The sequence below is a fragment of the Herpailurus yagouaroundi genome, unplaced genomic scaffold, assembly GCF_014898765.1.
Source record: "Herpailurus yagouaroundi ecotype Mexico unplaced genomic scaffold, PumYag 141, whole genome shotgun sequence".
NCBI classification, from domain to species: Eukaryota; Metazoa; Chordata; class Mammalia; order Carnivora; family Felidae; genus Herpailurus; species Herpailurus yagouaroundi.
Window position 1 is genome coordinate 54,473,998 of NW_024412396.1, and position 17,198 is coordinate 54,491,195.

The window sequence follows — 17,198 nt, forward strand, 5'->3', positions numbered from 1 at the left end:
GGGAGGGGCAGAGAGAGAGGGAGACACAGAATCGGAAACAGGCTCCAGGCTCCGAGCCATCAGCCCAGAGCCTGACGCGGGGCTGGAACTCACGGACCGCGAGATCGTGACCTGGCTGAAGTCGGATGCTTAACCGACTGTGCCACCCAGGCGCCCCTGACTGCTAAGTTTTTGATAAAATGCTAGACACTGTAAGACAAATTACAGAAATAACATGAGGGCTCTGGATAATACCTTTCCCCCCACCCCCACAAAAGATCTACTTTTATTTAGATGGGCAGCTAGAGTAGGGACAGATAACGTCACAGCGGATTCAAAGCTACATTTCTGTGACTGTTCGTGCATTTTCCGCTCACCCAGGAGCCCTTTGGGTATCCCAACTGAGAGTGTGGGACGTTTACAAGGGCCCTGCTTCTTTCACGAAGCTACGCTCTATCGGTAAGCCTTGCTCAGTTTGTGACATTTCAGGGGAAGAGTGGCACCCAGTGTCAGACTAATCACTCTGCACTCTACTCCTCAGCAGAATACAGGACTCCTCCTGTCCTTGCACCCAGATAACTCTCTGACAACTTCAAAGATATATGTATTTTTTTTAAATACATGTCTTACCCAGCTTTTCCAGTTTTTCTCACTAGGAAGTTTGTTCTACAACAAGGTAATCCACCATTAACAAATGCATAAACTGCTCTTTAATGACAATTGCCAAAAATTTGCCTAACTGGTTAATCTTCTCTAAGGAAGAGCAAACCATAGTCTAATATCATGATAGTTTCCCCCACAAAATAAGCACTGACATCAACACATATTTCTTGCAAGTACCAGAAATTAAATGTGTAACATTTGAAAAAAAAAAAAAGTTGCTAACACTGACTTTTATGTTAGCCATGTGTTGCTTATTAAAAACTTTGTTTTGTAAAGATAATTTATACCATTCAAACATTTTCAAGAGTATAACAGGCCCACGGACTTTTTTGTTGTTTGAGGCTGAGCTTAATCTCATTTCTCCTTGTAGAAAGCTGCCTGAAAACAAACATCTAAAATGTAATTTAACTCTCCACTTAAAATGATACCTTATCAATTAAAATCACTCTAAAATTAACTGTAAAAACTATAGGGATAATGCATGAACAGTCAAATATGCTTATTATAAAGTCTACTTTATAGCTCTTTAATATCATTTGTGGTAGTCAAGAAAAGAACAACTATAAATTAGTTAGATTCTGCAAAAACGTTACCTTATTCATTTGATATCACGTATTTTTCCATAGTTAAGTCCTTCAATAATTATCCCCAACGGTATATTTTATCCTTATAATTGCTTTTAATATCAAATCGATAACTGACATAAGTTATCAATACTTATTTTGTGAGGAATGTTTCTCCCTCTCTCCCCACCAACTTCATGCATCTATGTCCATGCACGTGCACGCGCGCGCACACACACACACACGCCACAAAGAGGTCTTTTCAATTTATATATATTCATTATATACATAAAATACATGAAATTTATGTCAATATATACATAAAATACATGAAATTTACATGTATTTTATATATAAAACACATGAAACAGATATCATCATGACTTCAGAAAATAAAGATTTTGAAAATAGACACTTTTATTCCCAAATTATTGCTTTACTGACCGTATTCAAATGATAAACTACAGCAAACACTGGTGATACCTTAAAAGAAAACTTAAGATATTTGGTCCACTGTTACTTTCCAGCTTTATGGAAATATTCACGCAACTCTAAGTTACAGAAAATGTAAAAGCTGCCTCTCTTCACAGCTCCTAGAATTCCTTTATTATTCCATATAGGTGTAAGATTTGAGAAACTAAATCTTCCTCAAAGTGTCAAGGTTTATTTAGTTTTAGAGTTTTTATCGTAGGGCATCTCTGCCAGTAATTGCCTTTATGAAGAACTTGGAGTACAGAGCATCTGTGGACTTAGCAATCTGTTTCACTGTCAGTGAATTTGGTTAATAACAAAGACAGATCTCCTCTCCACTAGGTTCAACAATTTTAGCCTTTGTTATAAAGCTTTGCTGTCAATATTTGTTTTCTTTATAACCTACGCATTAAATACTACTTAGTACTCAGATAATACCTTATTTTACAACAAGCACTTAGATAAGGAATAAATTATTAAGATAAAAAAGAACAGTAGAAATTACAGACAGGGCAATTAAGATCTCTAAGAAGGGTTTAAAAGTAATATTGTATAGTATTGTATAACACTATAGCAAAGTACATAGTAAAGTAGCCAGCTTTGTATAAGAAATCCAAGAATCAAGAGTTTATATTAAAAGTGCGTTAAAAGGAACAACCTTCCTTCTGTTCCTAATGTACTAATCATCAAAAAGAAAAGTTTATATTGATTATCATTCCTGTTTTCCACTATCCTCTTTTTAAAAGTAAATTATGGCATTACAGTCCCAAGTTTCTGCTAATGAATAATCATGTCAGTTGTCACTCAATTATCACTTTCAACATTTAATCTAAATTATGTACAGCACCTTGGGTTTTTTTTTCCCTTTCTTTGAAGTTCCTCATTGAATTTAAAAGTCAAATTTTTTTTTTTCAAGAAAAGTAAGTTGATGGAAGATGGAGGCTGAGATTAAATCAGGGGGAATCAATGATCAAGGATACTTGGAATTCTTATGAATACAAATAGCCTATCAAGGTTAATGAGGTTCAACTCAAGTTTAGAAGAAGAAAAAAAACGTACTTAGTATTTTCTATGCATATACAGATTTAAGGTTTTAGGTATAATTTTAAAGGTAAATTATGCAAACCCAAATGCACCTTTCATTCCGGTTTTTACAAGGTGTTTTCACTGTTTTTCTCCTGTGTGAAACAACTGCTTAAAATGTGTACTCTGGATCAACAAAAACTGACGCCATCAATAAGAAAGAGCAAAGGTCCTCTGGAATACTGACAACTCTTCCAGAAATTAACAGATTTTATTAATTTATTTTTTAAATGTTTATTTATTTTTGACAGAGAGAGAGAAAGAGCAGGGAAAGGGCAGAGAAAGAGAGGGGGACACAGAATCTGAAGCAGGCTCCAGCCTCTGAGCTGTCAGCACAGAGCCCAATGAGAGGCTGGAACCCACAGACTGTGAGATCATAACCTGAGTTGAAGTCGGACGCTTAACCAACCGAGCCACCCATTTAACGTGCTGTTAAAAAATGACCAGGCAACAAATGTTAGCTTTAAAAAATAACCACAAAAATATTGTATAATTTACGATTTTGGTCAACAAATACTAACTTAGCAACTAATATGGGTAAGACACTGTCAAGGAGCACAAAGGAGTATAGAGACAAGACCTGGTTCTTAACCCATACTCATTTATGATTTGAAAAAGATATAAGTATTTAATTCATAAGTGGCTTCCAGAATGCCACAAGTTTGAATTACAACATCAATGCATACTGGTAAATAGCCCAGAGCAAAATCTGTGCACCGCAACATATCAGAAGAAAATGCAAACAGAAGGTTGAGCATCAGAGTGGAAGCTGAGAAGACTTTTAAAAAAAAAAAAAAAAAAAAAAAAAAAAAAAAAGGGGCAGTTCAACATACTCCAGAAATAAAGATAGGAATCTAAGGAAATAAACAGGTCTCTGGTTACAAGGTAAAGAAAGGTGGAGGGTGAGAGAACCTTACAATAGCCAGGAACAAACAGTTCTTCAGACATTATTCTCTGACTGTGTTCACCAAGCAACTTTTTGGTCACTAATTCAACCTTCTAAAACCTAGGTATAGAAAACTGGGAGACTGGTGCCCTGCATAAGAGATCAGTGTTGAAACATCCATAAAGAAACCCCCAGAGGGTACATGAATGAGCTGGCACTGCTCCCTAGTAAATTTCATTATTAGTATGAACCAGTTTCCTGGGTCACATTAATTCTAGAACACAGAAAGTTCAAGTTTCCAGATGTGAGGACAAGATCTTGAAACATGAGGTGTTCACCAAGGTAAGGACATCAAGGTCAGATTTGTCCTACTGACAGGGCAACTTTCTAATGCAGTCCCCTTTCTCCTTCATTTCAACTCGTTTTGAAATTTTAAAGACATCTGCCCGGACTACTTTAAGGCAGTGTGAGAAAGGTGCCATAAGAACATTAGTGATGTGAGCAAAAGGATGAGGTACAGAAAGAAGGATTATCACTTGCAGCTGATAGAGTCTAGGAAGGCTTCAGGAAGGAAAAGAGATTAGGGGCTCCTGGGTGGCTCAGTCGGTTGAATATCCAACTCTTGATTTCAGCTCAGGTCATGATCTTATGGTTCTTAGGATCAAGTACCTTAAGCTGGGCTCTGTGCTCACAGCGTGGAACCTGCTTAGGATTCTCTGTCCCTATCTCTCAAAATTAAGCAAATAAACATTAAAAAGAGAAAGATTACTGACTGAACAAGCCAAAAAAAAGAGTATTATGCAAATATTTGGGGGCCTGACCAACAGTCACATTCTGAGCATCTTGTCTTATTCGTATTTGCTTTCTAAAAAGGAACTAAAGAGGATTAATAGCCATTCTTTACAGAATGTATAAGGCAACACCAAATATTTTTGAAAAATAAATGCTATCAAACATATCTGAAAAATAGAGACTAAGTATCTTTCAGTTAAATTTCAATAAAATGACTGTTAGAAGTTACATTGAGTGATCCATGACCAATACCTTCACAAAGCCTACACTGTCATTCTGCGAATAGCTTGGGAATAAAGATATTCAAAGGGCCTTCACAAGGTATGAAAAATAAGCCATAATCAGAAATGTCATAAAATCTAAAATGGTGGGGGGCGCCTAGGTGGCTCAGTCGGTCAAGCATCCAACGTCAGCTCAAGTCAAGATCTCGTGGTTCAGGAGTTTGAGCCCCATGTTGGGCTCTGTGCCGACAGCTCAGAGCCTGGAGCCTCAGATTCCATGTCTCCCTCTCTCCCTGCTCCTCCCCTGTTCACGTGGTGTTCTCTTTCTCTCTCTCTCTCTCTCTCTCAAAAATAAATAAACATTAAAAAAATTTTTTTAATCTAAAACAATGGTTATAAATTTATTTTATTGTTAAAAATAATGTCAGGAAAATAAAAACTGGTTAATGGGAATTTCTTCCAGAAAAAACAGTATCTTTTTGTAATACCGTTTTAATGGCAACAGGGAAAAAAACATTTTCATCCTCCGAAATAAATTTGAATTAGACTTGAGACAAACCCAAAGAACTTTTTTCATCAATTTTAGAATGTCACCTGCATAGAGACAGGGAAATCTGCCTGACTTTTGTTCATTGCCATGTCACCACCACCTAGAATAGTGCCTGACATGTAACAAGACAGTCATTAAGTGTTTAATATGTGAGTAAATGCTCAACCTCTCTGTCCAATTGTCTTTCACATCAAAATCTGTATAATTAACCCAAACTAATCCAAGAGAACTCCAAGTCTTTCCCTAATCCAGGTGAAAATGTAAAAGATCTATTGTTAGGGCAAGGGGAAAGCCAGGCTCTTTGAATAAGGGCATTATTAGGTTATTATAAGTAATTTTTTAAATGCTTATGTGAGATTTTTTTTCAACTGATTCTGCAAGTGGTAAATGAAATCAAACAATGAAAAGGAAGGAAGGGAAGAAGGACAGACCAATATGTGGTTATAAACAGGTTAGCCAAGGAATTTTTCTACCTTTGATATTTACTAGTATAGGTTATTTTTTTTTTAATACTTAACTTTGGCAAAATAATATTTTAGCACTTTTGCCAACAGGATCAAGGGTTAAAACAATACCTGTGAAGCAAACTTTTGAAGTCCTAAATTACAATTGCTCTGATAATGTCTCTGATAAGTATTTATTATACATGTAAAGGGCTTTGTAAAAAGTATGTCAGTATTTCATCAGCTTTACAATCTGAATCTTGAAGCAAATCTAAAATACATTTTTCCATTGATGAAAATGAAGAAAATGCATCTTTCCAAGATGAAAAAGAAACTCAGACTAGCATAACATTAAATATTTCCTTTGGGTTATATAAAGTTTGATATCTTTAACACCAATTTTCTACCTTTCATTATAGTTTAGAAAATTCTTCAAATATGGCACCTTATTATAAGTGGAATACAACTCCACTAAGAAAAACCAGATATAAAGGGAGGTCTGATACATATTTATTTCTAAATGTGTCATCCATGTCTGATCTAATTTGCGTAATTATAAATGGAATTAAGACATTTCCTTTTTATGAAGTTCTTTCTTTTGATTTTTAATATTTTCAGATAATTACCCTGTCTACGCTAGATAAAAGGCCACGGGGGGAGGCACCTGGGTGACTCAGTCTGTTGAGCGTCTGACTTTGGCTCAGGTCATGAGCTCTCTGTTCCTGAGTTTGAGCCCCGTGTCAGGCTCTGTGCTGACAGCTCAGAGCCTGGAGCCTGAGAATCTACATCTCCCTCTTTCTCTTCCCCTCCCCCACTGGCGCATGCTCGCTCTCTCTCTCTCTCTCTCTCTCTCTCTCTCAAATAAATACACATTAAAAAAAAAAGGCAAATGGGGAAAGGTAGCTACCTACTTACACGTCATTCATGATTACCACACACCCTAAATTAATGGAGGCAGTGTAATTCCACCTCTTCCACAGCAGGCAGAGATTTAAAAACATTCATGGTTCCAAAGAAGAAATACCAATAATACCCTCTTTGCTGTGCCGTCTTCCAGTTTCACCCCCAAAATAAATGATAATTCACCATTCCTTCAAATAAAGGTACTTTCTGTCTGAAGGAAGGGCTCAATTTGCTACTAGAAGAAAAATACTGCCAAGTTTAATAGGTTCCTGGCTTTAAGGTCCAAATGAAAGAGAAATGAATCTACAGACATTTCTATATATAAAGTAGTCATCTATATAACTTTGTGTTATGTTTACTCAAACTAGAGTTCATAAAATATCACAAACTTTACATTAAAACTTCATTAAGCAATTCTATGAAACAAAACTAATGTCCTTCAAATACAGCTTGAAAATAGCAAAGTCACCTCTACTTGCGCTGCAAAATGTGCCTTCTCCTGGTCTTTTCGCTCCATGCACCGCTTCGCTTCCTCTAACTCAGATGCCATTGCACTGAAGTTCAGCTGCACCCTCAAATCTGACATCTGCTTCTCCAGATTCTCTTTTTCCCGCTCAACCCCTTAAAAGAGAAAATGTAAAGCTTGATGATTGTTCTTCATTCACGGGAGAATGTACTTTCAAATGGTACAAAGCCTTGACGTTCGAAAATTCCAGCTAACACAATCCACTTATTAACACTGTCACTCTACAGACTGTTCAGAATTTGCGAGTCTATTGTTTCAAGTCTCACTCAGTTTTCTAAAATGTATACGTTGATGTGTTATCCAGTATTATTCCATTGTGATACTAAAACTTGAGTTGGTATCAGGTTTCTAGTAGAACTGAGTTCAGGAAAATCCTATATATTTTTTTCTTTAACTTTCTTTACATCCCTGCCTCTAAACTCTAATACAGAAATACTGAAAGAATTTTTGGCTAAGTTCTACATCAGCTGAAGGTTACTGAAGTTGACACACAAAATGATGATTTCTTGCAAAATAAACAAATGATATTGTTAAATCTCTGATTGTGTAGGACCACTAACTAATTTACTAATTCTGGAGACTACTACCTGAAATTATCATCACTGAACAATATAAACAGACTTGGCATTAAATTCAGCACACTTGGTCTAGGACACACAAGACACTGTCGTACCATCTTCTTCAAAGATAAATACCATAAAAACCCTTTCACGATGAACTTACACTCCACGAATAGAAATAAAACATATAAATAAAGTACTTCCTGGAGTCTAAGATACCAAAAATTAGAACATCTACTACCAATTTAAAACTACTGTTTTTCCAGTAGTTTCCTTTCTGGGAAAGGGAAAGGGAAGGAAACATTAGCAAATTCAATTTATACATCATTCACAAGATACATCTGAACTGAGAGATATCAATCACACTGTTCAAAATTTCACATCTTGGATGAATGTGGATACACGAATGGAAAATATATAGGAATTTTTAATAGCATAAAAGTAATAACAGATACTATACAGATTTTACAGATACAGTTATCACACAGAAAGAAATACAGTAAAATGCTGGAATGTGAGTAACTTGTTCTGAGAGTGTTCTGCAAGATGAGCAAACATTTCTAATACATTTTATCTTGATAAAAAATACTAGTAGTACGTGACGTCAAACATCACATGATCACAACGGAGTCAATGGTTCTCTCTCGCTTGCTGGCTCGCTCACTTGCTCACTGCAGGATTGTGGGTGATCTTCTCCCATGCTTGGATGCTCAGTATCAGGCCACAGTGTTTGGCAGAAATGAGTGATTTTTCAGAACACTGGAAGGTGCCCACAACTGGCACTAGTTTTTTGTCATTTCAAAGTCCTTATGGACAGTCCTTTGCTTTTCCACACAAGAGTAAGCTTAAGAACGCTTTGCTTCATTCTAGGTCATTGGATAGGTTCCTTGTTAAAAGTGCACAAAAAAAAAAGATTCCATTGAGCCAATAGATAGCAGTGATTCCATTAGTGATAGGGAAAGCTGTCCTACACAGTAACCCTCCTCTCTGGTCTCCCTTACAAACCAGCCCCGAAGGTTTTCAAAGGTAAATGCAGGTTAAGTTATTTTTCTTTATATTCTGTATTTTCTGTGTTATTTTGTATTATATTACAGTATTGTAATCATTATTATATGAATATTTTTGGGTTGTGGAACAAATTATCTGAGTTTCCAATATTCCTTATGGGGAAATTCACATTGATATACAAGTGCTTTGAATTACAAGCATGTTTCTGGAATGAATTATGTTCACAAACCAAGGTTTTACATAAAGTGATTAACTCTATCTTGTTGAAAAACTGGAGTAGGAAGAATTGGAAACTAAGTTGGAATTAAAGAATGAATACAGAATTTCACCAAGCAAGGGAGCTAGGGTGATAACTCAGGGAAAGGAAGCACCATAAAGCACAGAGGTACGATAATGGATTTAATATTGAGGTGGCTGCAAACCGTACTTCCACATAGCTACCACCTATGAGCAAGGGAAGGGCGAGAGTCAGCAGGGTGTTTATACATTGCTAGGGAGCTTAGAAATTATCCCATAGACCAGGAGTTCACAAACATTTTCTGTACAGGGTCAAATAGTAAATATTTTAGCCTTATGATCTCTGTCACAACTACTCAACTCTGCCATTGTATTGCAAAAGTAACCTAGACAGTGAATAAATGAATGGGAATAGCTATATTCCAAGGAAGTTTATTTACAAAAGTCTGGATTTGCCCCTTGGGCCATACTTTGTCCACCCCTGCTCGGTTTCCAATGTGAAAATATGCAATATTTGTTTATGTGTAAATGTCTTTATCAATTTTATAAATATATATTTTAAATTTTATGTTTAGATATGTATATGTGTGTATATATAACACATATCTCCAGAGTGTCTGTCTATATATAGACATGCATTTCAGGATATATGTTAGTGTATATAGATAAAGTAACAGGAATATATAGTATATAAAATATAGAGATATTAATATATATGAATACACGTGTAAATACATATATATAATATATACTTTATATTTTTTTAGTTTATTATTTTTTCAACGTTTATTTATTTTTGGGACAGAGAGAGACAGAGCATGAACGGGGGAGGGGCAGAGAGAGAGGGAGACACAGAATCGGAAACAGGCTCCAGGCTCCGAGCCATCAGCCCAGAGCCTGACGCGGGGCTCGAACTCCCAGACCACGAGATGGTGACCTGGCTGAAGTCGGATGCTTAACCGACTGCGCCACCCAGGCGCCCCTAGTTTATTTATTATTTTGAGAGAGCAAGTGCACAGCGAGCAGGAAAGGTGCAGAGAGAGAGAATCCCAAGAAGTCTCTGCACTGCATGGGTCCAATGTGGGGCTCAACCTCATGAACTGTGAGACCATGATCTGTGTCAAAATCAAGAGTCAGATGCTCATCCAACAGAGCCACCCAGGCACTACCGTAATACATATTTCATGTAACATATATGTTTAATGTGAGACCTAATAATTTGATAAATTTCATAATCTAGACACATATAAATTGGTATGGATATGTATAGCTAGGCACACATACATAATGAAACATTTAGCAAAATTGAAATACTTAAAACATAAGGTATAAAATATAAGTAGTGCTATAAACACTCTCCTCCCAAACCCAGAAGACTGTCTCATATGCTACACTTTGAAATCACTTGCTACAGACATAATGGGTCACTACAGAAGAGCAGTTTTACAAACTCAAGTTTGGGGAGAAAAAGATTTGGGTCTGTCACTTCCCACCAATAAAACCTTAGGCAAGGTACTCAATCTCTTTCTTCGTCATTCTTTTTTTTTTTTTTTTTTAATCATTAAAACGGAAAAAAGACTAGTACCCTTCTCATAGAGGAGACAATGTACAATGGGTAGCAAAGTGCCTTGTACGCAGTAAAAGGTCAATAACTTAGGACAAGAGGTTTTAAGCAAGAGTAACATGAGTGGTTTGTGGCCTAGAAAGCATCCCTTTAGTAGCAGAAGTATAGAAGACAGGTTACAGAGAACTAGAACAAGTTATTAAGAGGGTAATACAAATGAGACGAAGCATGCCAAAACTGGGGTAGTAGGAATAAAGAACAAGATGGGCCAAATTCAAGAAATATCAGGATCTATAAATAGGGACAAAGAAGATGGAGAAGAGAAGGAATAATTTGGATGTTCTTTGTATTTTAGACTTGGCTATCTGGATAAAAGACAATGAGTGATTTCTTATGCAGAATTTTTTAAAGTAATACAAGAATTCTATAAAGATGAAAACTCTAGAACTGTTAAGAGAAGGTGAAGAAGTCTATTATACTGATGAGAGAACTTACAGATTTTTTTTAAACCTGATAAACAGTTAAGAAAATGGGAGATTCTTTTACTCCTCAAAGACTTATACCAAAAATAACTATATTTTTATAAGGCAAGGAAACATATAACATGTTCCACAGAGTCTTTTTCCAAACAAAATAAGAGTTCCTGTGTACATCCTTATGAAAATGTGATGAATAATCGAAAACCTTAGGAGTTTACTTTTAAAAATAAATTTTAAAATATTTGATGTCAAAATATATTTCAATTATAACATCACATGAAACTTAAGGGAGCTTAATGGCATGCAATTATGTTAGGATAGGTATGTCAGAATTTGCCATCTAGTGAAGATTTTCTGGCAATGTGGAAATTCTAACTTAGGCAACATACTGAGTTATGTGTGGGGAATCTGGGCAAATATTTATCTTCCCTGAATTTGATAGTAGACCAAATGCTTACAAGAGTTTCTCCAATAATATGGACATTTGAGTAAGAAGCCTCATTACTGAAATAATTTACAGCTGAACAATCTGGACTAGTCTATTAGAAACCATTATAAAATTTCAATATTACCATTTCTGTTACAAGTGAACTTCCAAAAAGAAATACATCCAGACTCATTAAATTCCACAACCTAAATCAACACCACCACTAAAAAGGTATTCTAACGTTTCTCGAACACAAAGTATTCCTAATCTACATAAGAAAAAGCCAGTCGTATGGTTCATGACCACTTCTACCAGATGATTAATTTTTGTCACTGTTATCTGGGTAACAAAAAAAGACAAAATCTTAATTTTAATTGTAAATATTTAAAATTGGAATAAAAGAAAGTGAAAACATAGGGGTATTTCCAATTAAGTACAAGGACAAGTGTATACACACACACACACACACACACACATACATTTAGGCATGGAAATAAGAAGCTTGGAAGAAACTCCACTACCAGCTTTGCTGGTTCTTTCTGGCTGAAAGCCACATGAGATAAGCAGGTCTGAAATGGGTTTAAAAATAAAGCAGAGGAGACATTAAATTGGATGCTAATATCAGCAACAAACAAGGGAAATTTAAAATTAAAAACATAATACCATTTACATTCACATCCAAAAAAAAAAAAAAATGAAACACTTAAATATAAATCTAACAAAATCTGTATGAGTAAAACTAAAAAATTCTGATGAAAGAAATCATAGTTGAATGAAATATATGGAGAGGTATTTCATATTCATGGATAGGAAGACTCGATATTGCCAAATAGCAGTTCTTCCCAACATAATATATAGATTCAACATAATCCAAATTAATATCATCAAGTTATTTTATAAATACAACAAACTAATCCTAAAGATATATGGAGAGGCAAAAGATCCAGAGCAGCAAATACAATATTGAAGAAGAACAAAGTTGGAAGACTAACACTATGTAACTTCAAGACTCACTATAAAGCTACAATAATCAAAACACTGTGGCAGTAGCAAAAAAAAAATAGATCAATGGGACAGAATACAGAGCCCAGAAGCAGACCCACATGAAAACAGTCAACTGATCTTTGACAAAGAAGTAAAGTCAATACAATGCAGACAAGGTTGTTTTCAACAGAAAGTGCTGGAACAAATGGACATCCACATGCAAAAAAAAAAAAAAAAAAAGGATCTAGACACAGACTTTACACCTTTTAAGAATTTGAAACTGATCACAGATCCAAACATAAAACACAAAATTATAAAACGTTTAGAAGATAGGAGAAATTATGGATGACCTTGAGTTTGACGAGGACTTTTCAGAGACAAGAGCAGAGTCATCCTCCATGAAAGAAATAATTAATATGCTGGACTACATTAAAATTTAAAATTTCAGTTCTGCAAAAGACACTGTCAAAAGAATGAAAAAACTGAGAAATTATTCACAAAGACATGGTGGTAAAGGACTGTTATATAAAATAATCAAGAGAGAGGGCTCTTAAAATTCAACAAGAAGCCAAACAACCACCTAAAAACTGGGCCAAAGACCTTAACAAAAATCTCATCAAGGAAGATATAGAGGTGAAAAATATGAGTAATAAAAGATGCTTCACATCATATGTTATCAGGAAAATACAATTAAAACAAGCTACCATTACAAACCTATGAGAAGAGCCAAAATCCAGAACACGGACAACTCCAAATACTGACAAGAATGTGGAAGAACAGGAACTGTCATTCATTACCAGTGGAAATGAAGAAATGATACGGCCACTTTGGAACACAGTTGAGATGATTTCTAAAAAACTAAATACACTCTTACCATACAATCCAGCAATTATATTCTTTGGTATTTACCCAAAGTAGATGAAAACTATGTCTATACAAAAATCTATATAGAGATGTTTGGTTTACAGTGGCTTTATTCATAATTGCCACAACTTGGAAGCAACCAATGGCCTTCAGTAGGTGAACGGATAAACAAACTGTGGTACATTCAGACAATGCTTTAAAAAAAAGAAAAACAAAAACAAAACAAAAGGTGAGAGAGAGTGCTACCAAGCCAAGAAAGGACATGGAGGAAAATCTGGGGTATATTACTAAATGAAAGAAGCCAATCTGAAAGGCTGTATGATTCAACTATATCAGATTCTGGAAAAGGCAAAACTATAGGGACAGTCAAAAGATCTGTGGTTGCCAGTGCTGGGGAGAGAAGGGGATGAATAGGTGGAGCACAAAGGATTTTTAAGACAGTGACATTACTCTAGGATATAGTAATGGCACCTAAATGTCATTTATACTTTTGTCCAATCTCATAGAATACACAACACCAAGAGTGAATCCTAATGCAAGCTATAGACTTCAAGTGATAATTATGTGTCAAGGCAGGGGTATCAGTTATAACAAACATACTTCCATTGTGGGGGGGAAAGTTGATACGGGGTGGGGAGGGCAGGGAGGCTATGCATGTGTGGCAGCTGGGGGCACAGGGAAAATCTCTGTATCTTCTGCTTAATATTGCTATAAACATAAAACTAAAAAACACAGTCTGCTTTTAAAAACTAGATGCTAAATCATGATTAGCTTATTGAAAACCTGTAGATCAAGAAATAAGATGACAAGAGCGCAATGTAAGAAATGCAATTCTGAAAGTGGTAAGTATTTAAGGAAGATCAAAAACAACCCACACATTTGCAAATCACAATTGTACCTCTCCTAAACCTCCAGTCATCTCCTTGTTCATCTTGATGGTTTGATTGTTGCTTGGAAATCTGAGACACTTGATGCTGTAAACCCTTTCGATCACCTTCTGCTTTCAAAAGTTGTGTACGGAGCTCTTCTACCTAAACACGTATAGTCAAAAATGAAACTTGTATCAGTTTTCAGTGCAGGAAAAGAATAAATGAACTCACAAATTATTGTATATTATTTTTTCTAGGGAAAAAAATTACTTCTCATGGGCTTCTGTCAGCACAAACGGAAGCCCAGTTAACCTCCTTGTTATGCCAAGCACAGTGGAACAGTCTCTCGCTCCTTTTCTTTATTTCTCCTATTACTTCCACAGAGAATGAATGTCTTTTTCCCCTTCTGTGTGTCTATCGGGACAAAGAATTTGACACACACACACACACACACACACACACACACACACACACACACACAAAAACCCAAAAATCCCTTATTGTGAACTCAGTGCACTCCACCACTATTAACCCAAACCACCTACATAATCATTTTTATATTTTTTACTCCTTCTCTTTCATGTGAATATGGCCTATTGACCGGTAAACTCAAGTGAAAAGATCACAATTTAGCATATTATAATATCAAAGTACTGTTCAAAATAAGTGAGAAATAAATGCTGTTGAATAAACTATAAACTCATTGAGGTCAGGAACTATGTTATTCATCTGTATTTCTAAAGACTAGCAAATTGCCTAAGGCATAGCAGGTATGTCTCCAGTGACCATTAAGCAAATTAGGAGTATCAAAAAGACTCAGTTTAAGTCAATGACAACCTGAATATGGTAATCTCTTACTTCAAAAGATGAGATCAGAAATCACAAGTCAGAGTACCAAAAAAAAAAAAAAAAAAAATCAGAGTGTAAATGACTACAAATATAAACTAGAAAAAAAGAAAACCTGAACTCTGCCAACATTAATTCCACTGTAACACTGGCTGCAGAACAAAGTCAGTGAACATTTTTAAAGGTTTTGCAAATTAGATGTTATGATATATTTTTAGCATTAATTGTCAAAATGTAATACTCCTGAGCATCGAAGATGCCTGAAATTTCTGCCTACCTAGCATACTATGTAGTGAGTTATGCAAGCCACACCTCAAAACAGAAAAAGGTACAACTGCAGTTTCTACCAAACACTGACAGGCCATTAGAAACACACATGCCCTTATCCAATGTAAGATGACTACTTCAAGTTATTGAACTTTAAATAGCAGAAGAACCAAACTCTCATTACAGGCTTATGGGCTACAAAATGCTATGCTTTAAAATTAAGCTTTATCTTTGGTTAAAAGGGGCAGGCAGCATCTTGAAAACCATAAATATAAGACAATAATGCAAAGTAACTTGAATATGCAAAGGTCTGTTTAATGTATTTTACTTCTTCCTTCACTCTCCCAATGCCTCCTTGAATAAAATTAAACTCCTGGGAAATTTTTATCTCATGCATCCAGTCTCATTTTTACACTGGTTATGCTAGGAGAGGTAAATCCTAAATTGGAGCAGCACTCACTATCACAGTGGGAACTTGGGCCAGTGCTTTGTACTAGGTTTCTCTGACTCTTCCTGAAAGGATTTCTTCTTTTGCTTATGCGTTTTAATATACATTCCTTAGGGGGCGGAAAAAAAAACTTCTAGATCTAGGTGGGATCTTCTACCTTTCACAGAGACATTGAATAGAAAAGGAGACTCAATCCTAATTTAATTTTTATCTTTATTTTTTAAAGTTTATTTAAATGTTTATTTATCTTGAGAGAGTAAGCACGCATGCATGAGTGAAAAAGGGGCAGCGAGAAGGAGAGAGAGAATCTGAGCAAGCTCCTTGCTGTTAGCGCAGAGACAAAAACGGGGCTCGACATCACAGTGAGAGCATGACCTGAGCCGAAATCGAGAGTCAGATGCTTAAACGAATGAACCACCAAGGGACCTCAGTCCTGATTTAATTTAAAAGCAGATTATCATAGCTTGCATAGATTTACCTGATGCAGAAGTGTTTCTCTGCTGCCTTCCGACTGATTCAATAACCTTCGAGATAGCTCCAATTCTTGTTCAAGCTAGAGTTTCAACAGAGGATAAAGAAAAATGTCCAGTGGGGCAGAAAATAACTAAATTATTATAGGCATAGTTTACGAGTAGAAAAATGGAAAAGTTTTCAGAAGATATTTACAGCTAACAGGAGAAAACATCTTGCTATCAAAACATATTGATGCTTCCAAGAAAATAATGTTATTTGCATAACAACAAAGTGAACCAGACCAGACCTCAGGGGGTCTGAGTTCTAAGTCAGTTGCATATTAACTATGACCCTCTTTTCCTTAGGTCTCCTTTCTGTCATCTCTAAAATAAGGACTTTGTATTAGACAATCTCTGAGATTCTTTCCAGTTCTAAATCACTGTAATCTAAATTCCAAAACACTATTTTTTTCTTTAGTACATTTAATGTCATATGAACTGAATTAGAATAAAAACTTCGAGGACCCAATGACTAAAGTATATTTCATCTAAATGGTGATTTTGTGTATTCATAATATTCTAACGTTCCTAATATTTCCAATATTTGTAACATTCCTAAAACTTAAAAATATTTAATCTCAGAATAAGATACTTAAAATTTCCTTAATATAGTCATAAGATAAATATTCAAAGAAAGTGTGCAAATACCTACAAAGTCTGAATGTGCCTAGCTTCCTACAAGCTGAAAAATCTAAGAGGATGTGAAGGGGAGAGGAATGTGCCACCCCAAATTAGGCCTCTTGGCATACGGATTTTTGGGGCTGAAGGCAATCAAGACCCAACAGACTCTGGAAAAGCTTTTACCTCTCCCTTAATTGCATTAAAGAATTTAGAGAGGGAGTCTATACCAGGAAGAGAGCTATTCCCAGAGATAACTGTTTATACCTGAAAGACTTCTCTGTAAGACAAGGCAAACATTTGTTTACCAAACATTTGCTCTTCTCATCTTCCTATGAATTGTTTTCCTCTCCTTTGAAGCCCCAGACCTCTATCCCCTTTCCTTAGCTCAGCATGGCATATAAGCCTCAACTGCCTGTCTTTGAGGCTCTTATT

The 17,198-nt window shown here is 35.7% G+C and overlaps 1 protein-coding gene across 5 annotated transcripts in view; it reads right to left on the reverse strand.

The window, feature by feature from the left end:
- The window catches only part of CEP128 (centrosomal protein 128), a 398,532-nt gene that overhangs the window by 300,248 nt on the left and 81,086 nt on the right, over positions 1 to 17,198 (reverse strand). For all 5 annotated transcript variants that reach the window (XM_040477908.1, XM_040477910.1, XM_040477907.1 and 2 more), the window contains 3 exons: positions 16,112 to 16,186; positions 14,102 to 14,234; positions 7,024 to 7,175 (listed from right to left, as the gene is read on the reverse strand). In XM_040477908.1, the coding sequence (XP_040333842.1) occupies positions 7,024 to 7,175; positions 14,102 to 14,234; positions 16,112 to 16,186 (360 nt within the window). The remainder of the gene's footprint in view (positions 1 to 7,023; positions 7,176 to 14,101; positions 14,235 to 16,111; positions 16,187 to 17,198) is intronic.